The 24,655-nt window shown below is 39.5% G+C and overlaps 2 protein-coding genes across 4 annotated transcripts in view; one reads left to right on the forward strand and one right to left on the reverse strand.

Moving 5' to 3' along the window:
- Positions 1-14,596, forward strand: part of gc (GC vitamin D binding protein) — a 46,123-nt gene extending 31,527 nt beyond the window's left edge. The window contains exons 9-12 of one of the 2 annotated variants that reach the window (XR_004025249.1): positions 3,686-3,818; positions 4,903-4,996; positions 5,299-5,410; positions 14,508-14,596. Coding sequence is in view for 1 of the 2 variants with exons in the window: in XM_030772729.1 (XP_030628589.1) it covers positions 3,686-3,818; positions 4,903-4,997; positions 5,299-5,410; positions 5,778-5,819 (382 nt within the window). In the remaining variant the exon portion in view is untranslated. Of the gene's footprint in view, positions 1-3,685; positions 3,819-4,902; positions 4,998-5,298; positions 5,411-5,777; positions 7,085-14,507 lie in introns of those variants that run through there. The other variant, XM_030772729.1, reaches the window with a different exon arrangement.
- The window catches only part of slc4a4a (solute carrier family 4 member 4a), a 54,036-nt gene continuing 40,115 nt past the window's right edge, over positions 10,735-24,655 (reverse strand). Inside the window, exons 11-24 of one of the 2 annotated variants that reach the window (XM_030772709.1) lie at positions 24,093-24,206; positions 23,538-23,712; positions 23,062-23,195; positions 22,381-22,652; positions 19,048-19,319; positions 18,709-18,822; positions 18,170-18,331; positions 17,045-17,223; positions 16,262-16,334; positions 15,840-15,908; positions 15,350-15,523; positions 14,409-14,573; positions 12,015-12,094; positions 10,735-10,837 (exon numbers count right to left, since the gene is read on the reverse strand). In XM_030772709.1, coding sequence (XP_030628569.1) covers positions 10,735-10,837; positions 12,015-12,094; positions 14,409-14,573; positions 15,350-15,523; positions 15,840-15,908; positions 16,262-16,334; positions 17,045-17,223; positions 18,170-18,331; positions 18,709-18,822; positions 19,048-19,319; positions 22,381-22,652; positions 23,062-23,195; positions 23,538-23,712; positions 24,093-24,206 — 2,086 coding nt within the window. Of the gene's footprint in view, positions 10,838-12,014; positions 12,095-12,977; positions 13,072-14,408; positions 14,574-15,349; positions 15,524-15,839; positions 15,909-16,261; positions 16,335-17,044; positions 17,224-18,169; positions 18,332-18,708; positions 18,823-19,047; positions 19,320-22,380; positions 22,653-23,061; positions 23,196-23,537; positions 23,713-24,092; positions 24,207-24,655 lie in introns of those variants that run through there. The other variant, XM_030772718.1, reaches the window with a different exon arrangement.

Raw genomic sequence — 24,655 nt, forward strand, 5'->3', positions numbered from 1 at the left:
TCTGAAATGTATGTTCACAGATTCTATATTTATGAAGAGAGGGAATCATCATTATGATGTTAATTCACAATCTGAATTTCATTATAATAATCATATAGTCAAAGCTGCACCCTCCATGCTTATGAGCAAAATATGAGATTAGACCTAATTATTCTGAAGACTATGCAGATTTAACTTCCTGTTATTATGCAGAAATGATTAAACCACTCAGAACTGCAATATCACTGTCAATCATAGTCTGCTTCTTTTGATTATGAATCAAAACTAGCATTGGGCGGTATCAAGGTATTACGGTATATCGGGGTATTTAGAAATCCCGAAGGTATGATTTTCAATACCGACAAAAATACAGACGCTCCTCTTTCTATTAATCTGATACGGAGATGCTGTATCGAGGTAGCGTGAAAAGGGCGTCCCGCTTTGCGTTGCACTTCACAGCATTTTGATCCTTTGTCCCGCATCCCGCATATTGAGATAACCTCTCGCGTTTTCATTGGTCATTTGGTTTTTAATCGTCAGAAATAAAAACACATGGACGCGTTCTTTTACCTGCACATGAACCTCTTATGCTGTTGTGGCATAGTCTCTACTCTGTTTAATAGCGCTACGTCTAAAGCAGCAACCTGGCTCATACAAATGCAACATAGCCAGGCAATTTTTAAAAGCCTAGCTTTCATCCAGTGACTAAGAAGAGAGCAGTGAAGGCGATCATTAAGAGGCCGTGACGGCCGTCAATCAAACTGTGCAGACGTGGGGCCAGTGAACTCCTCTGCTACGTTATAACAACCAAACTTTGACAAACTGCAGATATGACGGTAAAAGCCACCTGGCGACATCATGGCCACAAAGAAAGGAAAATGTTCTTTTAGTAAAGAATAGGCCGCAATATATTCCTGGGTGTCCTTACTTAACTTTTTACAGTTAAGGAATAGTAAAATTATATTATCTTACGAGCAATATAATAGATGATTGTTCTAACATTGCGAACGTCTTAGGTTCAATGACAGTGTCTGATATGCAATTAGCCTACTAACAATAATCACCTATACTTTGTCCTCTAGTCGATTCCACAGCACACCAGTTTGGCCATCAACATTCCCTCCCTCGTACACTATACAGAACAGAAGAAAACGAAAGTAATCTGTACAACATGAAAAAATAAGTGTGCATATGGAATCGATATTCATCATATAGTCGTAAAATTACTAGCGCTGTCAGATAACAACTGACAGATTAAGCAACGGCTGATTTTCTGTACGGTTTATTTTTATCTTTTTTTTTTTTTCAAATACCGTCATATACCGTATCTCCCGGTGAAATGTCACGAGGGTATAAAGGTATGAAAAAATCGACACCACCCAAGTCTAATCAAAACTGAAAACGAATTTATTGTAAAAATTCTAAACTATCATGTTGATTGTGGGTTTTCTTATTTGTTGTTTAAAAGTGATTGTGAATTGACGCCTTGATGCCTGTTGTAAGGAGTTCCATTCCTAAATTGTTCCTTTGACGTACCTTATTCATTGCCTCTCTGCGACAGCTGGACTACTCCCGACAGCTCAAAGCCATCAGACCAACTGAAACTAATCAAACACTGGTAGTTAGGCCTCAGTAATCCTTAAGGTTACCATTAAATGTTATCCTTAAATGTTAACCAACGCCTGCACAGTCTGGCTGTGTGTGTGTGTGTGTGTGTGTGTGTGTGTGTGTGTGTGTGAGTGAGTGTGTGTGCGTGCGTGGAGGGGGAAAAGGAGAGCATCGAGAACGTGATTAAACAGAGTTCGCTGATTGCTGCCCTGCAATAGTTTTCTTTTTCAGCTAAAGGTTTAAAAGAAATCGTCTACGTCCCTTGCGACAAAAGCCAAAAGTCATCTGTGCGTCTGTGCTGTGTTTTACTCACTCATTTCAAAGCCGCTTATCCGAATTAGGGTCGCGGGGGTGCTGGAGCCTGTCCCAGCGTTCATTGGGCGAAAGGCGGGGAAACACCCTGGACAGGTCGCCAGTCCATCGCAGGTGCTGTGTTTTAGATGTGTGGTATATACGCAAATGCAGTCAGGTCGAGCAAATCAGTTTTGTATCTACATTCAGAGATTAAGAGGAGTTAATGGTTTCCTCTCTTCTTCACCAAGTAAAGACAGTTAATGAAACAGTTACAATACTGTGATAAAAGAGCTGCAATCAAATTAAAACAGAATGGACTTATTTACGGGAATAGATTTAAAATGTATGACCTCGACGACAAAACCTGCAGATCGATTGTGCAACTGTGCCATCTAGTGGCGTAACATAGAACTGACCCGCTATTACTGCAAAACCAGTGACTCACTGAGGAACATACAGCAAATAGGCCTATGAGGAATCTAAAGTCTAAATTTCACCACAAATTAAGTAAATGGTGGCTCCTAAGCGACACAACTAGTCACAAATTAGTCCGCTCCTTTAAATTCACAGTCAACCCGTAAAAGAAATGCGATTTCGAGATCATCTAGAAAAGACTGTGAACGAAAGATTAATTAAGATCTCATGAAGCCATACCACCGGGGTAAAATTTGTCTCTCTGACTGTGAGACATTTGATAGTGGATCACGTTGTGTGTATTTTATTAAATAAATTTTCTTTGACGTTCGTTTCGTTTCGTAATTTTCGAGCCTTGTCTAGTTCCACAAGAGGGAGTTTCTCACATTTATCCTTCCTCTAAAAGACAGAAGTGAACAATCATAATTTGACTTCAGTGACAATAATGAATATGCCTTTACAATAAGGTATGAGATGTCATTATTCTGTGCTGTAATTCAGTGGCTAGAATAAATTTATTTAAGCAGCATTTTCAGTGTTAGCAGTCAGCAGGCTTTGTTGTTACTGTGGTGGCTCTCCGTTATCAACTGGCCCCTTTTTCAGCATCAGCGCTGAGTGAGAGTGACTACTTAAGATTATCTTTGGTATTGTCTTGTCATTATCTACATGTCCACAAACTTGGCCTGGAACCGAACTCATAAAGCAATATGGAAGTTAGTCATAGAAATCAAGATAATGTAAAATCAAACCTGAGGGTTGGACGCATGACGTTTTTTCAAAGGAATGTGTTGTTTGCTTTTAACGAAGAGTAAAATTCTTTTAGTGGGTTTGTTGTTTCTCAATATCTCAGTTTTGCGATATCTGAATGAGACGGCTGTATGTTGAATTTTTTCAGTCGTTTTGCTGTCATGTCACATTGAAAATCTTGTCGTTAGCGTTTTTGGTCATCGGGCCAGAAGTCGAATTGTGACAGCTGTTATATAGACATAGCATCGATGGTCTGGTGGAGGTTTAAATAATTTCCTCTCCATTAAATTTCTCCCGCAGACTACATGCCTTCACTTTCAAATATATAGACTCGCCAAAACGCTGCAGTCTTGTAAAGGGCGTTTTTACTATCACCACAAATCCCCTCGGACACTGCCTTGTCTTTGCTGCTCCTGAACAGTGCTTTGTTGCATACATTGAGTTAAAAGTAACCTGCTTCTCATTTTAAGAACTGTTTGAAAGAAGCTGCACTATTCTTTGAACTTTTAGGCATTTAAGACTGATTTTATACTGAGAGACTTTTTATGCTTCTATTAGCCTAGTGATCTCTCTCTCTCTCCCTTCCTCTCTTCCTCTGTGTGTGTGTCTGTGTGCGTGCGTGCATGCGTGTACTCGTGAACAGGTATTTATTTCAGATTGGAGTTAAACACGCCTCAGTTTCTCGACCTATGATGACAACCATCTTGGACAGTATTAAACATACAGTGATTGGCTGCTGCAACAGCACTGACACACAGGCATGCATGCGGCAGCAGGTAATAAACTCTCCCACTCGCTCACATCTCTCTCCTTCTGTATCACTCTCGTGGCAGCAGCCCAAATTCGGTGTAGTATCACAAAGGAGATCCTTTCGCGTGATGGTTATAGTCCTTACACTTTTTTAATCATCATTTTTCTCTCATGTTCTGAATTACACGTTGCTGACAGGGACAGGGAAACTATGAAATGCTCTGTTAAATGATCAGTTCACGGAGGCAGGACGACTATGATCAGTATCAGTTCAGCTAGCTGTCAGTGCTGTATAAAAAAAATAAATACATGTAAGATCTTTTTTTTTTTTAAATATTCTTTCTGTTTTGAATCAAACAATAAGTAAACAGCACTCCACTAGATCATTCTGAGTAAAAGTGGATGACTTGTTTTCCTTTGAGTTTTGAAGCTTTTCAGATGATCTTCAAGTGACAAACTCAGTGACTAAGAGTCTTGTCTAGTTCCACAGGAGGGAGTTTCTCACATTTATCCTTCTCCTAAAAGACAGAAGAGAAAAATCATAATTTGACTTCAGTGACAGTAATGAATGTACCTTGATAATGAGGTATGAGATGTCAATATTTTTCGCTACTATCATTCATTAGTTAAAATAAATTTGCTTTAAGAAGCATTTTCAGTGTGAGCAGTCAGCACTAATGCAGGCTTTGCTTTTACTGTGGTGGATCTTTGTTATCCACTGGCCCTTTTGTATCAACTGCACTGCTGCACGGTGAGGGAAAAAGTCTTTAGTGAGCACATCTAATTAGAGGATGTTAAGTGGAGTCTCGGAGGAGGCTGTTCAGACTCCAGGGCCAGAGGGATCGTTAATATGCATTGCATGGCCACTGGCAGCCATGGAACATGTGGCAAAATCAGTCATTCTCATGCACTGGACGTGTTGGGGAGACTGGCCAGTGTAGCATATCAGCAACTTAGTGCAGATATGTCATATGACAAAGACTGAGTCTAAATGCCTGTGATCTGGTTTGATCAAAATGATGAATTTTCTGCATTTGATTTATATTCATTCATTTATACTGTTTAAAACCTGTTCATTTTTTTTTTGGTTCTTCTTTTTTGAACTTGTAGGAGGCCAAAGTGGAAAAGACCGCAGCACTCCTGTCTCAGACAGACAACATGTGCTCCCAGTACTTTAGACTGGATTTCCCTGAGTTCAAAAAAAAGTAAGCCCTCTACGTTCCTAATCCTAATAGTTCCTAATATGCACAAGGATGCAATGAGGATTATTACCATTAAATCAATATTATTATAATCACTCAACACTGGAATAAATCTTAAATCTGAATTTGAATGAGCTCCAACAGAAAAGTGCCTCGTTAAGTTTGTGCATCTAAAGCATAGGGTGTGGTCACCTAAGCCCTCACTTTCTCTTACCTCACTCATGACCCTGGCAGCTCCCTGGTGCTGTCTGCTGATTTGAGATCACTCACTGGTGCTTTCCATCTGTACTGTGTCTGGTCTTAGGATGCATGGTGAGATCCAGGGAGAAGGAAAAGAGGAAAGAGTGGAGGCAGTGGTGAAGCTGGCCTCCACCTGCTGTTTCCAACATTCTCCAGCTGTTCTCTGTCAGAAACTGGTGAGTACATTAATGACATACTTCTCTATTTCACATTCTGCCATTTGCAGGACCTCGCTGGGAACACAGGCATGGACATCTGAGCTTGACTAAGGAACACAAGACAAGTTTTATGTTCGAGGGGTTGTACCAGAGATCATTAAATGAACTGTGTTTCATTTTTCCCTTTGCTGTTGTATTCTGAAAAATAAAAGAGAATAGCAAGCTTTTTAATGCTCCAGCCTCATATCACCAGAGCTACTTTGACTACATTTCTCATTACCCAACCACTGCTGAATGAAATGTAAAAACTAATCCAAGACCAGCAGTAAGGTATGTTTATGCCCCAATGGTATGATGACTGATTCTTTTCTGTTCTCTCTCACAGATGAAGGCTTTCATTGAGTCCAAGGATGACACCATAGTTTGAGTTTATGAATTTTAACAAGATATTCTCGTAAATCACACTGACCCAAATGAAAGCTTTCAGTAGTCATCAAATTAAAATCTTGTTCCATTCTTGCTATCTTTTCCCACAACCCAATTTCTCCTACTACTATGTACATCACAGCTCATTTGTAAAATTGTGTTAATCTGGTTATTTCCTCATGGACTGCAAAATTTAGCATGTAACTGAATAACTGTATTTACCCTTGTGGGAAAAAAGTGTGCTTTGGAGAAGTGCACTTTTTCTTAAAAAGTGTAATATTAATGCCTACTTTTAAATCGCACGTCAGTGTGTATTAAATGTACTATTTTGGAACAACTTATTTGAACTTAACTATATTTACGTTATATTTGATTCAAATTTTAATACAAATTAAATACACAAAGTGCTACTTTAATGTTATTTTGGGCCACTCAAGTTACACTAAAAAACAATTAAGTATGTACTTCAGGAATGTGAAATAACTAGCTGTAGTGCTCTTTCAAAATACTTTTTGGAAATGTTAAAAAAGATATATGTACTGAACTACAACTTATTTGTGTCTATATTACATTTAAAAGTCACTGAAAGACTTCTAAAAATGTGGTTATGTATCACTTAAAGTTGGACAGAAGCACGTTAAAATGTATTTCCAAAAACTGTGTTCCAAACATAATTCTAAATAGTGTCCTTCTAATATCTTTTCTTATAGTACTGTGGCATCTGGGCTCTTTTTTAACATGGCGACACAGTTATAACTCTCCTTGACAAAGAGCCTGTTGAGAAGCAGTAGTATAATTAACCAGTAGATGACATTACAAACAGTTTGGGTGGTAGGAGGGGAACAACATCATTCGCGAGGACAGTTACATTCATGGTGCACAGATAATGTTCAACTATCACACAAATTAATCAACACAACACAAAGACTAGATGATGAACGATATACATAAGCTTCTACTGACACATATTGAAACATAAACTGAACAATTAAAAAAACGGTGCCAAGCAACAGTCCATCACCCTATGGCATGCTGGGAACCTCCACCCACCTCCAACACGCTACACTACGCCCCTTTGAGTACTTTAGGACACTTAAAGACGTAAATAGTATGTTAATATATAGTCATTGCACACTGAATCACTGCTCAAATCCATTGTCTTTTGGTGTTAAAATTACAAACAATATAATGGCAGTTAAGTACACTGTTGTCTAAAGACCACCTTTTTTACCTGCTTTGCCTCAAATAAAATGCACTACAAATGCATTCAGTTGTAGAGTTTGAGTGTATGTATGACATGCAGTGAGTAAAAAGTGAATGAAAAAATGCATTAAAAAAATTTCCATCAAAAACACTTTATTTAAAAGAATGCAAAAATATAACCTAAACCTGTTCAGACATTGGGTCAAAATTTGGCCCAGCCAAATAAAAAACCAAAACAGCCAAACGAAAGATTTACTAAGTATATAGTCCCAAATTTAAAAGTTAAATTGAAAATATTTTGTCTCTTAATGTATGTTGTAGCAATACACTAAAATTGATCCTTTACATTTGTTTAAATAAGCTTTAACATATGAGGAAATTATTTCATCAAAGTCCACTTCAGCAGAGTACACTACAGCATAGTTTAAATGTGCTTAACTTACCATTAAGACGCTCCTTTTTTTTAATGATCACCTGTATGTGTAAAAAAAAACAGTCATTGAAATGAATTCCAGAACAGTGTGCTAAAGTAATACTTCAAATGTATTAATTTGAAACATACTTTTTGAAAATACATAAAAGTATACTTAAAGTTCATGCAATTAAAATACATTAAGTTAAAAGCATACTCTTCTTATTCTTCAGATACATCAAATATACCACTAACATATTTCAGTGTACTTCTTCACAAGGGTGACTATATATAATTGATGTAAAAGTTAAATAAACGGAAAAGATCCTTGAAAATGAGTCTCGCGTACATTTTATTCGCTGTGTCGGTAATGTGTTGATATATGGTTGCGTGAAACGATAACGGTGTGTTCATATTTGTGCCCATGTTTCGAGGATGCAGATGTACACTTTTAACTGTGTCTCTCAGTGTAGTTCACGACATTTTACGCAGTGAAATGGCAGATTGCATAACATACCTTACTTGTTGGCACAAATTGAAAATCTTGAAGAGACTGAGAAACGTACTGTCTTATCTTATTTTCCCTGTAACTGAAAAGGATAGCGACTTTGCTGAGTTTCTGAATGAATGAATATTGTTTAAGGCTGTCACAAACTGTATGATCCTGTGCCGAGTAAAGTCATTCAGCAATTTGAGGGAACTGGAAATAAAGCGGGCAATGTGCGTAAAGCTCCGGGCATCAACAAAGCATGTAAAGAATTTTTGAAGTGGATGAACACTAGATGGCGTCATTTTCCAACAGTCCGTATAATTCATAAGCAATTTTTTTTTTTTTTTAAAAACTGTAGCTTGCTTGCATAGTTGACACAAACAGTATAAGATGCGCGGTAATTTTATCATACATTCTCACCCGCAATTATGGACCGTAGTCTTTCTCAATTTGACTCATATTACTAAGTCTAACATTTTCTCAAAAGTAACCATACTTTCACTCTAGTTGTGAATTAAGAATTAAGCTCACTACCGACGTATATTCTGTAATTGCTAACTCACACTAAAGGGAGTTCAATAGATCCGCTTTGGCTTATTTAAAAACTTGACCTTCGTCACACTAACGCCTCTGAACATGAAAGACATATTACAAAACAGGTTACATGTGGTTTGGTTGAATACAAGCCGCTTGCTGATTAAGGTGTTACACCGCTACATGTTTTGTCAAATTTGAGTGCTGTCTGTATTTCAACACTGCATTACATCGTCGGTTTACTGAGGAAACATTGGGCATTGGTGCCGCCAAGGATGCTCAACATCATGTGCACTACATGTGTATTCATAGGCTAGTTATTCCAAATTCACAGTCGAGGAGAAAAACACATTACTAATATAAGAGGGCTTTAAATAGTGGGACTCAAACTCCCACCATTAAAGCATAAAATTTCTTAAAACTATAGGGTAGCCTACTTTATAAACAGTTACTTCATGACAGTCTTATTAAATAAAATTGTATGAATACTTCTTTTTTGGTCCAAGAATCAAATGAAGAATGCAGAACACATTTAATAAATTCTGTTTATTTCTTAATATTCATTTCCCTTGAAAAATATAAGTTCTAAAATAGTCAATTTGACTTTGTTCTAAAAAGACAGAAGTGATTAGAAATGCATCAGTGTTTAACACTATATTATTAATATTTAACAGATTTTTTACATGTTCAAGAATTTAACTTAACAGACATGCTCACAGATTTTACCTCATTTTAAACTATCTACCCAAAAAAGGAGTTAAAAAAATCATTCACTTTTTCATGGTTTAAAGTGGAATTTTGAAAATACAGTTTATCATTTTTTGCACAGAACTACAAATTTCAGGCTGGAAAGGGAGGGGAGAGAGAGAAAAAAAAAACAAATGAGCACAGTGACATGAGAGACTACAGTTGCACTGATGCAGAGGGATGAACAGGACTCATGCAGGGCCAAATGCAGTGCACGCCAGAGCTCACGGCAGAACACAGTTTTGGAAAATATTCATTTTCAAAGGGATATTAAAGCATTGTTGCTTAACATCTCCACGTGTTTCTGAAAGGGAGCCTTCCCAAAGATGATTACACAAATCTAATGAATAGCTGAAAAGCATCTGTAGCCACCAAGCACATCTAAAAGACAGTCCACCAACAATCAGGCCTTAGCTATCTCTCAGTTACAGCACAAACTGAGAGAAGTTTGAGTTATTACAGATTATACCTATGAACCAACTCAGCTTGACTTCTGTACTGTTGCAGTTCAAGTTTAAGTCACTTAGGTAGGTCATTCATACAGGACAAGCACCGGAAGCTTCCGTGACAATAAAGACCAGAATAGCTCTGTGTTACATGTCAACATTGTTTCTATCTACAGTTACCATTTTTGTACAACCATTGTGCAAAACAGATTTAAGCAGAGCAAAAACAGACAGTTTCAATAAAGTCAAATCTGACAATCAAAATGATCTTTTGAAAAGTGGAAAACCCAAAAATCACAAGCCATAAAGGAAAAGGAAAAATTTAGATCAATAGCATGTCAAATTATTACCAAGTTAATGAGCAACTAATTACAATATATTATTTCCATATTACAGATATTGCTTGCTCTTTTAAAAACAAATTTAAATTCTTCAATAGTTTGTTCCAGACGTACATCAAACAGACAGAGAATATTGACAGTATTAAATCCGCATGCTGTAACAATAAAAAAAAATCATAATATTTATTTGTTTATTTTTTACAGAATGCCTTCCATCTAAAATAAGAGGTAGAGCTACAAAAAAGATCAAAATATTATTTTCCTGCTACAGGAAAATGCAATTACAGTAATTTCTTATATAAAAATCTGTTGAAAAATAATAATATATTAAAAAAAAAAGATTAAGAAGAGGAAAATGAGAGAGGAGCCTCCCCATGCATGGCTGACAGAAGTTAGACGGTTTTGTACCACTTTACAGAAGAGACAGATGACTTGCATAGATGCAGGACATTACATGAGAGTGAGATGTGGTGCTTGAGTAAGTGGTAGATATTATGTAAGCAATCCCCTTCTCTCAAACAAAAAAAATTGGAAATAAAAATGGCATTTTTAAGGACATTGGAAGAGAGATAAAAATGTTTGCATCTAAAATATTGTTTCCCTACCCCAAACCAACCATCAGTGAGAACTCTCAGTCTTTTAAGTCCTGCTTTCATGCGAATTCCATTGGGTTTGACTGAAGAGTTATATTAAACTTAAGTGAAAGGGTTTAGTTGGTGGTTTGGCTGGTCCAGCAGGGGGCGCTACAGAGAGGTTTCCGAGCCCCGGCTCCTCCAGTAGAAAGCGTTGTCATCTGGGTCCATGCTTATTCGAATCTGAGGCACGTTTAATGGCTGTCTCTCGGGACTTACAACCAAAGAAACACAACAATCATTACAGGTCCTAACAGAGACAACTATCAAATTTAATGAAGGGCTGTCTGAAAAAACTGTCTTTTGAAATTCTAGACTGAAACAAACCAGTTCCATTAAACCAGTTCCATTAAAAACATATACACTTACAGAGGTATACTTTCTTGCCTCCATTTCAAACTACCAGCTAATAACTGCAACAAAACTTTGTTTTGTTTTTTGTTGATTTTGTTGTTGTTGCTACTGTTGCTGTTGTTGTTTTGAGATTTTCAACTATTGACAAAAAACAACATCTTGTATAAATTAACTGCTGACTCCAAGGGAAAGACAGACTTGTGTCACACTTTGACTTTGGAGGGACACCACTGGGTGGTTATTTTTTCTTTACTTTGATGATGTATTCACACTGTCATGGGCGTATTGTACAATACTTAAATCTGGTCATGCTAACATTTTAGTAAAACAAGACAACCTCAAAAGCAGCTCAAGGATTTTCCCCACTGTACCTCACTGTTTTCCCCACTATTCCCCAAGGACTGTCCTACACTGTTACAGTGCACAGGATACCAAACTGCCTCCGCCCCCCAGAGTCTTGCTCCATCACACCCTACAACCTGATCCACTTTGACACGAACACGCACAGTACAATGACACACACAGTACGCCAAACTAACACAAACAGTACACCAACACTAACACACAGAGTTCAGTGACACACACAGCACACCAACACTAACACACACTGTACACCAACACTAACACAAACAGTACACTAATTCTAACACACCCAGTACACCAACACACACATCACACTAACACTAACACACACAGCACACCAACACTAATACACAAAGTACACCAACACTAACACACACAGCACACTAACACTAACATACACAGTACACCATCACTAACACACACAGCACACTAACACTTACATACACAGTACACCAACACTAACACACACAGCACACTAACACTAACACACAGAGCACACTAACAATTAGACACACAATACACCAACACACACAGTACACTAACACATACCATACACCAACACACACAGTATGCTAACAATTACACCCACAGAACACTAACACATACAGGACACTCACACACATAGACACTAACACTAACACACTGTACACTAACACACACACACAGTGCCTCACCTTGACATTGGACTATCCTGGTAGTACTGCAGCTTCTTAGCATGATGTGTGTCGTTCAAGGAAAGACAAGGGGTTTTGTCCTGTAAAGGACACAAACAACCACACACACACACACACACACAGAGAGAGAGAGAGAGAGAGAGAGAGAGAGAGAGTTGGCAATCAGCACATGCATTGTGTCGTGTAAGGCCTGTCCAGAGCACTGTAATCTCAGAGACATGCAGAGAGACAGAGTGTGAGGTGCATCACACAGTTCAGCTAAGGAAAAGAACATCACATAAAACTGAACTGATGGATATGAATTTTAACATTTAATGCACAGATTTTATAATCATATTTCAGTAAAATATATGTTTGCATTAGAAAATATAGATCAGATTGTCAAAAGAAAAATGAAAACATTAAATGCTAGATTTTGTGTCTTAGATAAAGTCTTAGATAAAGCAAACTGTTTTGGATTTGGATAAATCTGACATTTATCTTAAAGAAATCATTTCATTGACAGTTCACGGGATAATCTATGTCCATACATGGATCAACTCACGAAACATCTATCCAATGCTTTGACATGTGAACCAAGCAAAAGAATCCAGAGTAGCATGCGGTGTGAGATGAAAACAGTAAAGAAACTCTTAAAAAGTGAAGACGGACAGGGGTGAAACGGAACTGTTAGAATAGAGGACTGCTGATCAGGCAGGCAGTTCAGATTAGTGAGCACAGCATCCTCCTATTAACAGTGAGAGAGAGAGAGAGAGAGAGAGAGAGAGAGAGAGAGAGGTCGTCGTGCATTAGCATGCTGTGTTAGCGAAACAGAGGAGGACGGAGTGTGAGACGGGAGGATAGGCAAAACGATGGACAGTGATGGACGTGTTCCCTGCCACAGGCAGACAGGGAGGTGAGAGGAGTTCTGGGTGCTGGAGCCCAGGCCCCATTGCCATGGTACCGCAGGTTGGCTTTACTCACTCTCAGACGCCTTAGCTCCTAAAAACGGCTCCTGCTCCATCATGTCCATAGGGATTTTAATACTGGGAACTTTTTCATTGAAGGGGTAGTCAGACTGCAGAGAGACACATTCAGACACAAACTCTAAACCTGCAGCCACTGCATCCATGGAAACTTTACTGGTCACATATGGGTTATTTTACTATGTTTGTGTATTTTATTTGCCGCTAAAGCTGGATGGTACAGTTTAAAAACTGATACCAAAGTCTTTCTCCTGCATGATATGAAAATTTCCACAAAATCCTAAAGTAAGACAAAGCCTTCTGCAGTAACCATAAGTCTTTCAGAACTCCATGTTCATCAATATTACAGACTAATGAATGTTTTGTGAATTATTGAGAGATGTTCTTACTGTACACTGTGACCCAGACTGGACCATCAGCTAGTCAGAATCATCAGTTACATCAGAAAATCACCCCGTTACTCTCTGACTCAGAAACAAGGCTCACAGTGATCAGGGACTATGCAGAGAAAGCATGAATGAGTCCTGTTAAAGACTCAACGGTAATATGAATGAGTCTTGTTAAAGACTCAACGGTAATATGAATGAGTCTTGTTAAAGACTCAACAGTAATGTGAATGAGTCCTGTTAAAGACTCAGTGGTAATGTGAATGAGTCCTGTTAAAGACTCAACGGTAATATGAATGAGTCTTGTTAAAGACTCAACAATAATGTGAATGAGTCCTGTTAAAGACTCAGTGGTAATGTGAATGTGTCTTGTTAAAGACTCAGTGGTAATTTGAATGAGTTGTGAATGAGTCTTGTGAAAGATTCAGTGGTAATGTGAATGAGTCCTGTTAAAGACTCAACGGTAATATGAATGAGTCTTGTTAAAGACTCAACAATAATGTGAATGAGTCCTGTTAAAGACTCAGTGGTAATGTGAATGTGTCTTGTTAAAGACTCAGTGGTAATGTGAATGAGTTGTGAATGAATCTTGTGAAAGACTCAGTGGTAATGTGAATGAGTCTTGTTAAAGACTCAGTGGTAATGTGAATGAGTCTTGTTAAAGACTCAACAGTAATGTGAATGAGTCCTGTTAAAGACTCAATGGTAATGCTAATGAGTCCCGTTAAAGTCTCAAAGGTAATGTGAAATGACAGTTTTGCTGGCTAAACCTGCTTCCTATGGTCTCACTTTTCTCCTGAGCACAGAGGAATCAGTGAAAACAGAGAAGAATAATTCCACTAATTAAAGGTTTTAGCGTCTAATCTCTTAAAGAGGACTTTTTTGCCTTGTTCTAGAGATAAGAGTTATATACACACAGTAGAATTTAATGAACAAGCTTCATTTGTTTGTACCACAAATCTATAACATTGCTTTTTTTCTTTGCATATCCACCAATTTTTGGATTTTTGTCCTGAACATGCAGGAACCAAACAAGCCCTCACATCATCATTATCACTGTCTTCACTCCCTCTCTTCTTTTTCTTCTTTTTCTTCTCATCCTCCTTCTTCTTCTTGTCTTTCTCGGGAATGACATCATCAAGGAAGCTGAGGTCATGTTGAGAGAAGACATAGTCCATGGCCTTCCTCACTGCTACCAGGGCCAGGATCTACAACCAGCATCACAACACAGGCAACATATATCAGGCATGTTTCAGATTTTTTTAGGACACATTTATCAGTGCATGTCTTAAAAGTCTCACCTCTCTCACTCTTTTAATGACAAGAAAATGCACCAGGAGCACGTTGTAATACACATCATTTAACCCCCATTCCACATGTAACGGTTACTGTAGGTAACACACACCATTTAAGCCCCATTCCACATGTAACGGTTACTGTGAGTAATACACAATTTAACCCCCATTCCACATGTAACGGTTACTGTAGGTAACATACACCAGTTAACCCCCATTCCACATGTAACAGTTACTGTAGGTAACATACACCAGTTAACCCCCATTCCACATGTAACAGTTACTGTAGGTAACATACACCAGTTAACCTCCATTCCACATGTAACAGTTACTGTAGGTAACATACACCAGTTAACCTCCATTCCACATGTAACGGTTACTGTAGGTAACATACACCAGTTAACCTCCATTCCACATGTAACAGTTACTGTAGGTAATACATACCAGTTAACCTCCATTCCACATGTAACAGTTACTGTAGGTAACACACACCAGTTAACCTCCATTCCACATGTAACGGTTACTGTAGGTAATACATACCATTTAACCCCCATTCCACATGTAATGGTTACTGTGAGTAATACGCACCATTCCGCCCCCATTCCATCTGTAACTGTTAATGTAGGTAATGGTAACATTTCCAGTGTGTGGTTACTACCTAATGACCATCTGTGTGTGCAGAGACTGACCATGACAGGGAAGATGATGGCGGCCACGGTGGATTTGAGGATCCAGAGAAGGGCCAGGCAGAGCACCTGGATGAAGGTGAAGAGGTGAATCTTCCTCAGGGGAACATGGCGCAAGTAGATGAGGTCAGGCTGATGCTTGGCTGGCATGAGCAGGAGCTTAAGGCGATCCATAAACTGACAGGGGCCAAGAGAGAGAGACAAGAGATATCTGAGAATATTACCTCAAGCTGGGAAACTTAATATAAAATGATTAGTATTATATTTAAGGTAAAAAAAAAAAAAGACATTTTCTGGCTTGAAACATCTCAGTTTCAACTGTGATATTAGACACATAACTCTGAATTTTGTCTTAGCATTTATTTCTAAGGCGAGGTTTGGGCATTTTGCTAAAGTGCACATAGTTTTGTTGTTTAAGCAGCTCCCTACCAAACATCAGCAGCTCTTTATCGAGTTTGCGAAAGGGAAAAACTAAGCCTGAATTTCCTCTCACCTGCACTCCATTGAGTGAAGCCACGCCCATGTAGAGGAAGACTCCATACAGCACAGGCATGGGGATGAACTGAAAGACCAAGAAGGAAAATTCAGTTCAAACACACTAGTTCACATTGTCCAGAGGGAATTCAATTCAAACTCACACCAGTTCATACAGTACAGGTTTATTATCTGTCCAGTACATTCAAGGCATGACAGGAAATTTTGTTAATTTTCCAAAGCAAAACTTCTATTTGATTTCAGTATATCAACTGAACTGAAAACAAACTGAGCTCATAATAGTCTGCTAACAAAGTATGGGCAAAAGCAAAGAGAATTGCACATGTATGAGAATGTACTGGAGACTAGTATGGTCTTTAAATGTCTGATAGTGTGTGTCATGCAGTTTGAATGGAGACTATAGGGGACAGAACACGTTACCTTGAGAATTGGGGACATGAAAACAGAGAGTCCAGTCAGGATAAACACAAAGACTCCAGTGACTCGCTGCTCTCTGAGGTAGAAAAACACACACCATATCTGTTCACAGCATCTTTACAAGTCGGTACTTACCATCAAATTACATACAAACCAAACACCTTGAGGCATATTCTGTAAGAGTGTTTAAGTGTCGCATTATGAATGGAGGCTGTAGTTCTGTGGAGATATAATTTGTTACTTTATGCTCTCATTGTATACAGTACTGTCCATCCCATGTGGGCATCTCCACGTTACCATTCATGTTTTTGTACAAAACACCACCACAACACTGTGGCATTTTCAATGCCTGCATAAACTCTTTATCTGGGCACTTAACATTAAGATGGAGCTAAAAATGAGCATTAATTAGCATTAAGATGGTAATAAAAATGAACACTAATTAACATTAAGAATAGAAAAACACAAAATTTGTAAAAAAAAAAAAAAAAAAAAAAAAAGATCCAATTATGCATCCCAAACATTAAGCGTATTTTCCTTAGGACTGGGTCTAGTGTGAAACTGCTTTCCTATTTGCACAGCTTACAGCTGCATCAATACTGCCCCATGACACTAATCAAATAATCAACCTTTTCAGCACAAGCTCCCCACCGTGCCAAACTCAGCAGTGTGCCAGTAAACAAACGCATCATTTAGCAGCACTTCAGCCCACAGGGCACATGCGACAAGAACACGGTTATGTCATCCGCACACAGAGAGAACGTTTCCTCTGAATCAAACGCTCACCTGACACCCAGAAATTTGGGTTGTTCTCCTGGGGCGGACGTCTCTGTCTCCATCTTTAAGCTGTCAATGTGAGCAATGGAGATGACTGTGGCAGCCACATACCACGGCAGGCCCATGAAGGAGCAGACAATCATGAGAACAGACACCCAGAACAAATCCAGGTGATACCCTGCCCCTTTCTGTAATAAACAAACAGATCAGTCAATCAAGCAAACAATCAGTCAGGAATGGATTACAGAGAAAAGCCTTCCATGTTCACACTATGTTCTAAGTCCTCTCAAGCTTTTTGTGAAAACCTATATTTTGAATATGTTCTTCATGTGACTGATGGAAGCTGCTGCTCCCAGGAGCCAGTCATGGGTGTTATATGTCTCTGATATCAATAGTCCAATCCACTCTCATATAACCAATTAATATTGCATTAAAACCACATATCCTGTAATATAGGGTATATGGACATGGAAAAGGGTAGGCGGGTACATTACATCAAAATGGCAAAACAACACCAGTCCAATGTGCACGGAATATCCTTTACTGTAATTTAAGGCCACATTTAAATGTATTAGTGAGATCTGCAGGGACAGCACAATACAGCAAACCCAATTTCCCCTCTCATCACTACAGAGAATGAACTTTTCGTGTTGTTAACAATTTCCTCATTGTGTCAGTCAAAAGCTGGTATCTCACAGAACTACCATTTATTCAAAGCATGACAGGCCCCAGTACAAAAATAACCAAAACAATCTTTGTGTTCCCAAGCTGTTGATTCTAACGCTGAACACTGGGAATAACTGCAATAACTAGAATAGAAATTCTATATTAAGGAAGACTGATTTTATTCCAATATTATTTATGTATCATTTTCCACTTATGTCACTGTCTATGAATCACTCCACGTAATCATACAAAAATTATTTTTACATCAAAGTGCTCACTCACATCCTACATCCTCTGTTCACACCAGAGACTTTCTATTAATAGGCTACAGTTGGCAGTGAGCTGGATCCTCACAGCGAATGCCCGAAGCACGGCGTGTCTTTCCTGCTCTCCCAGGAGGCTCAAAGCGAGCGTGAGAAAGCGTCCGGCTGCAGGGAGCTCTCCTCTGTGATGCCTCCAAACACCTACCTTCAGCTTGTGCTCTTTACGGTTGACGATGACAGCGGTGATCTGCTGATCCATGAAGAGCAGGATGGTGACAAGCAGGGCAGGCAGGGCCGATGCCAAGTACACCCACCACGGGTTGCCTCCGAACGGGGGCACAAACCAGCCACGGTTGGGGCTCGTTGGCTGAGAACAAGAGAAATGTTTAATGATCACAAAGTGTCCCTGTTCATGGCAGTCAACCATTTTAATGAATGATAACATGTGTCCCGGATGGAGAGATGATGCTTTTAATTGAAACCTGATATTTCTAACCTGATAAGACATGAAATACAATCTAATTTATGACAGTAGCCCAGGCTCCTGAATATTAGTCCACTGGGTGAGAGCAGTACACTGTCACCATACACTGAATAGGAAAAGTGACTTTGACTTGTTGAAGAATAAAGTCAGCATTCTTTTCAAAACGAACAAGTTAATGACTTAGTGAGATAAAGGACATCAGGTGATTCTGGGATACAATATAAAGACTAAGCAGGAAGACAAAAACACGCCTGTCTCACCTTAAATTCACTTGGCACAATGAGTTTTGGTGTGTCCACTCCCACCAGAGCATCAACGCCACAGAAGATCAGAATGGCCAGGATAATAGCAAAGTCACTGATGAGTTTCCTCACCTGTAAAAAAAGAAGAAAAAAAAGAGAGGTGAACATTTCCTCAGGGGGTCATAAATATTTAGGTACATAAGAGATGTCTCCTTTATTTTACTTAAGGTCAGAATGACATTTCTGTGGCAACATTATGTGAATGACGTTATATGTGATGAAAACTGTGGGATCTACACCATGCAGTGTGTACTGTAAGAGCTGACAAAAGTTCACTGGGAGGTGATGTGTACTCACAGTGGTGGGGAAGAAGGGACTGGTCTTAAACTTTTTCAGACACATGGAACAGGTGTAGGTGCCAAAGAACAGGATGAAGGACATGAGAGTGATGTCTGGCACATATTCACAGGCCTCACCCACCAGCTCTCCGCCGTATTTCAGACACTCTTTCTTTGACAGAGACGACCATGTAGCGTTCAACGGCTGCAGACAGCCAACAACAGGCGCGTTATGGTGAACAAGACAAACAAACATTACAGGCGTGTTATGGTGAGCAAGAGAAACAAAACCTTACAGTGAGCCACAGTCTGCAGATTTTTGTCATTTTGTGCTTGGTTGTGACTCAAATGGGTCTGATTAAAAATAATGTTACTTGACCGGAGGTAATTCTCTCCAAATGATACGTTCATAAAATTTGATACAAGCTCTTTCATCATGGAGAGGCAGCTAGCATTACAAAACTCTTTTCATAATCTCTCATAATGTTGTGTCATCACTACACCCATGAGAACTAACAGCGGCAGAGACACAGATGCTGGCTTTGTGATTGTCCAGTGATACACAATAGGGATAAGACAAGATCAGAACTTCTTTTCACAGGAGCTCTGCTGATGCCAGCACACACTATGTGTGGGAATAACGTATCTGTTTGCTATAACCAGTCAGTGGACTATTGTAACTCTGGCCTTGCCCCATTCTGCCACACAGACGTGGCAGCTAGAGCTATCAGTAAAATGATCAGATGAATCTTTGGCAAAACAAGAGAAAAGGTTTTATGGACTCATTAAAGATGCAATATTGTGGACTGTGCAGGACATATTTCTCAGTGTAAGCTCTGTTTTTCCTCTTCTAGAACTGTGTAAATGCATTGTTAGTACTCACCAGGTCAGTGTAATTGTAGAGCCAGACCGACGTGCCATCCAGAGGGTCACTATAGATGTCTGAGGTGTTCACTGATAGAAAGAAAAAACACAAGACATGTGGCTCATTTGGCATTATAACTACACAGTTCATAATCACTCGACTGATCAACCAACACTGCTTCAATATATTTAAGCACAGACATAAAAGGAAACACACATGTTACAGGAACAACATAACTCCATGTCAAAGTGCCACCCCTCTGAGATTTCACAGGATTTAAAATCTAGTCTCAGAGGAATGGTGAGGATTTTAACAGCAGCTAAAATGGAACAAGCAGACAGATGTGTTTTTCTTTAGGTCCATTCCTGTTCCCCCATGCTATTACATATGTCCCTGGTGACCAGAGAGAGGCGACATGGTTGTTCTGTTCAGTTCCTCTCTGCTAATCAGACCTATAGCACGTAAAACGTCACATACCGACTCGGCCACTGCCCCTGCCCCTGCCCCTGCACTGGACTGAAACACTTTCATGTTGGGGCGGGCTCAGGCAAGGCGCTTCTCATCAGAACTTACATCCATAAAACAGGACCTAACAGGACTTACATCCATAAAACAGGACCTAGCAGGACTTACGTTCATAAAACAGGACCTAGCAGGACTTACATCCATAAAACAGGACCTAGCAGGACTTATGTCCATGCAACAGGACCTAACAGGACTTATATCCATGCAACAGGACATAACAGGATTTACATCCATAAAACAGGACCTAACAGGACTTATATCCATAAAACAGGACCTAACAGGACTTATATCCATAAAACAGGACCTAACAGTACATTTATCCATAAATTAGGACCTAACAGGACTTATATCCATGCAGTGGGACCTAGCAGGATTTATATCCATGCAGTGGGACCTAACAGGACTTATATCCATGCAGATTAGAGGGGGCAAGGTTGGGCTAGTGGAGGGGAACAGCTCTCGATACATGAGGGCTCCCCCTGTGTCTCTGTCAGCACTGCTTCAGTTTAAAACACCAGAGGAGATTAACCCCACACACACTTCACTTCCACTTCCTGCTGGGCCCCTCTCCTACCCCTCCCCCACCCCTGTCACACACACACACACACACACACAGCTAAACAACAAACATGTGCTTAAGACATTACAGAAGACAGGGGCTACACATCACTCCTTCGTCCACAGATAAATAACATAAGACCATCCGGACGGAGGCAGAAGCTACAGTTTACCTTTTTTCACGAAGCTGTAGAGACACAACTATGAAAGTGTGTTTTTATGTCATCAAAACAATTCAATTGTTACAAACCAAAATGGTTGAAAACTGGACTGTACAAACTTTGCACATCCTTGTAAGCTGGGTGTTGGTTTCCAGTTCTAAAGGATCAAAATGTATGCTTGTGAATACAAGATTCAAAAGTTCAAAAGATCTTAATAATGGCAAAGAACAGAAGACCAATTGTGAGAACTTAAAGATGTAACACATACAAAATGTCCATGTACGCTGTGAAAAACCCTTCTGCCTTTACAGTGTGCCAAACACTACAGCTAACTGGCATTCCAGGAATCCGGAAGCAGAGCAGATGTCCGTCTTTAAATGTCATTGTGGTCTATGTCAACTGGGCCACTCCTCATTGATTCAGCTATGATCAGAAGAACCCAGTTACTTAAAATAAGACAGTTTTACGTGTCTGCCACTTGTGTGAGTTCCTAACCCCAATAACGACTACTGTCTACAATGAAAATTAATTTCAGCAGTTGGGCATAAAGTATCACTGGGATGTGGGGAGTAGAGAAGCATTAAAAATTGATATCTGCAACATTAATAATGAATTAACCATCTGCGGTCCTGAGCATCACAAGCAGTAAAATATGGCCTCATTAGTGCCTATTCAATTCAGACATAAAACCCATTAAAACAAGCCAAACCCCAGAGGCATGGCTTTCCTTCACCAAATGTGTTGATTTCACAAACATTTCAGCACTCAGCAGCCACTCAGGAGTGGCATATTTACAGGCCTTACATCACAGTATAAAACAATAAGGATACCCATAAGGGAATACAAACAACTGTGGTCAGAGAAAGACTGCATTTCCCATAGTGCCTCAAAGTATCATCCAATGGCCTTCTAATGTCAACCAAGGAAAAAAAGTCACATCAAAGTTGGTTAAGTTTGCCTGAGTGGGCAGGTCATGTAATATGTATTAGCATGCTGAAACCTGGACCATACGCTCTCCTTTTTTCTGCTTGGTCAGCATCTTTCATGTGGCCATCTGGTGAGATAATGTGATGTAAGATACCAAAGCATCATGCTAAGAGAACCCATACAAAAACACAACCAGGGGCCAAAACACACAGACATCACTCACTAGGTGTGAAATGAAGAAAAAGAAACATCTTAATTCTTAGATTAATTGACCACAGATATTTCACAGGAGAAGAATCATTTTAGGAGTTCTCACCTATACTGGGCGCCATACACATACAGTCGTACTGGGTGACGTAATCGACCTTATAGTTGGAGTTGATGGGATAATAGTGGGCCAGCTTCAGCATCTTCTTGAAAGAGTCGTAGATGAAGATGAAGCTGATGAGACAGGAGAAGCCTTCTTCTGTGAAACGGGTGAAATACTGAACCAGGAAACTGGCATCAGTTGCCACCAGGACTAGGCAGAAGAAGGCCGACCATAGACCGATCCACAGCCGAAACTCCAGGTAGTCAAACGAGTTGTCCCTGAGAGACAGAGCTTTTTCAGTGTCAACGGATTTGATTTTTTTTTTTTTTTAAAAAACATGATTCAAAACAACTATCACCTATTTCAGAGAAATCATGGTACCAAAGGTGAGTCGATACAGAGAGCTAAATGCAAAAATAACATTCTGACTACATGAAAAAAAATGGCATCATTTTCATCAGTATGTAAGAAAAATGCCAACAACACGAAAAACAATTACAAACATGAAAAACAATTACTTCAAAAGAACTGTTCATTCTTTCATTGGTATCATTTTCAAGACAAGTTGTGTTCTACATGTGGATGAAAATAAAAACAAGCAGAGAGTGAAACATATTTTCATAAAGTTAAAACAGAGGAGTCCACTGCTCTATACATGTCTCATTTCTCATCTGTGTGGAGACAGACCTGCTGAAATTGAAGAGGAGTCTCTCAAAGACCAGCACAGGACCAGTGCTACTGAGGATGGTAAGGGGCTGTCCAGCCAGCAGACAGAAGACTGCACCAGACACTGCTGTGCCCAGAAAACTCTCCAACACCCCCTACACGTGCCACATAGAGAGACAGAGAAAGAGGGATAAGATGCTGAGTCATGCCAAAGGGAGGGTGAAATATGTCAAGATGGGGATCAAAAACAGGCAAATCGTGCTTAAGCGAGGAATGTTAAGCAAGTGTAATAAATATTAGATTTTGTGCCTAAAAGGAAACACCAAAGTAAAGCCACCTGGTCACTCACATCACTGTGGCGTGTGGCACATTGTATATACCACTTTATCTCATCTCTACATCATGCCACTGAAATCAATGCCATTCAGTTAACACAGCAGGCGTCACATTCAGACACAAACAAGGACATAACCGCTGACATTGACGTTAAAATTCACCTGCATGTTGTCCGTAGCATCCCCAAGCAGTCCCCCAAACGTGATGGCGTTGGTCACAGTGCCAAGGTAAATGAACAGAATGGCAGACAGAGACTGGATATGCAGAGCATCATAGAAATCACTCGCGAAAAATGGTGCTTTCCGCTTGATATCAAGTATAAGGCCTCCACAAAACCTGCAGAAAAGAATTTTTTTAAAAAACTGTCAGTTAAATTTTTCTCACAGCCTCTTACTTCTTCGCTGAGAGAACACAGTTTTCTAAAATGTTACTCCAGGCATGTTCTAAGACAGAATTGTAGACTAGAAATCTCGAAATGACCTTTGCACAATAAAAAGAGTACGGGGCAGATAATACTTGTTTGTTTGGCACAAGATGATACTCAATCTGATAATTGCCGGCATGAATCATCCTGTATCATTATGTTCCTCATAAACAAATAAATGGGTTTTTTTTCCTGCGTTGCACTCTAGCACTGTGGTCTAGCTGCAGTAAACCTGAGAGAACTCTTCAAAGACAGAGTTTGAAACACGCATGACACAACATTCAGCCCTCACCTCCCTGTCCTCTTCAGTTCATCGCCCACGTGGTGGCCCCCTCCTCCATGTCCCCCCTCATGAGGTGTGTCCCCATTCATCTGTGTATTGTCCCCTCCAGCATACATGTTCTTCCTGCACACAAACACAAGGATGTCACACAGTGAGTTGCACAGGTCTCAGCTATCAGTTTGCCTTTGCTTAAACCCCCCTGAGAGCTCAAACAGTATGAAACCTCTTTTCAACTAGTCAATTTGATTTGAGAAAATTATGTGGTTACAATTCAGAGAAAAAGTAAGTAATTTACTGACAACTCAGAGGAGCTTTCACTATCACTCGGAATGTTGAGAGTTTGTTAAAGAGAAGGAATACTCGCTACGAAGGGGCTTTATACGTGAATTCAAAGGTATAAACCTTGAAAGCCATCATGCGCCACTGGTAAAGAAGAGCACTGACAGTAACACTGAATCTGTTCATATATCCTTTACGCCACACCTCTCTCTGAAGAAGAAACATATCTTACAACATAAACAACAGCATGTAGCAATGGACAGAACAGACAGAAACACAAAAGGCCTCCTGGG

Source organism: Chanos chanos, chromosome 1 (assembly GCF_902362185.1).
Source record: "Chanos chanos chromosome 1, fChaCha1.1, whole genome shotgun sequence".
NCBI lineage: Eukaryota > Metazoa > Chordata > Actinopteri > Gonorynchiformes > Chanidae > Chanos > Chanos chanos.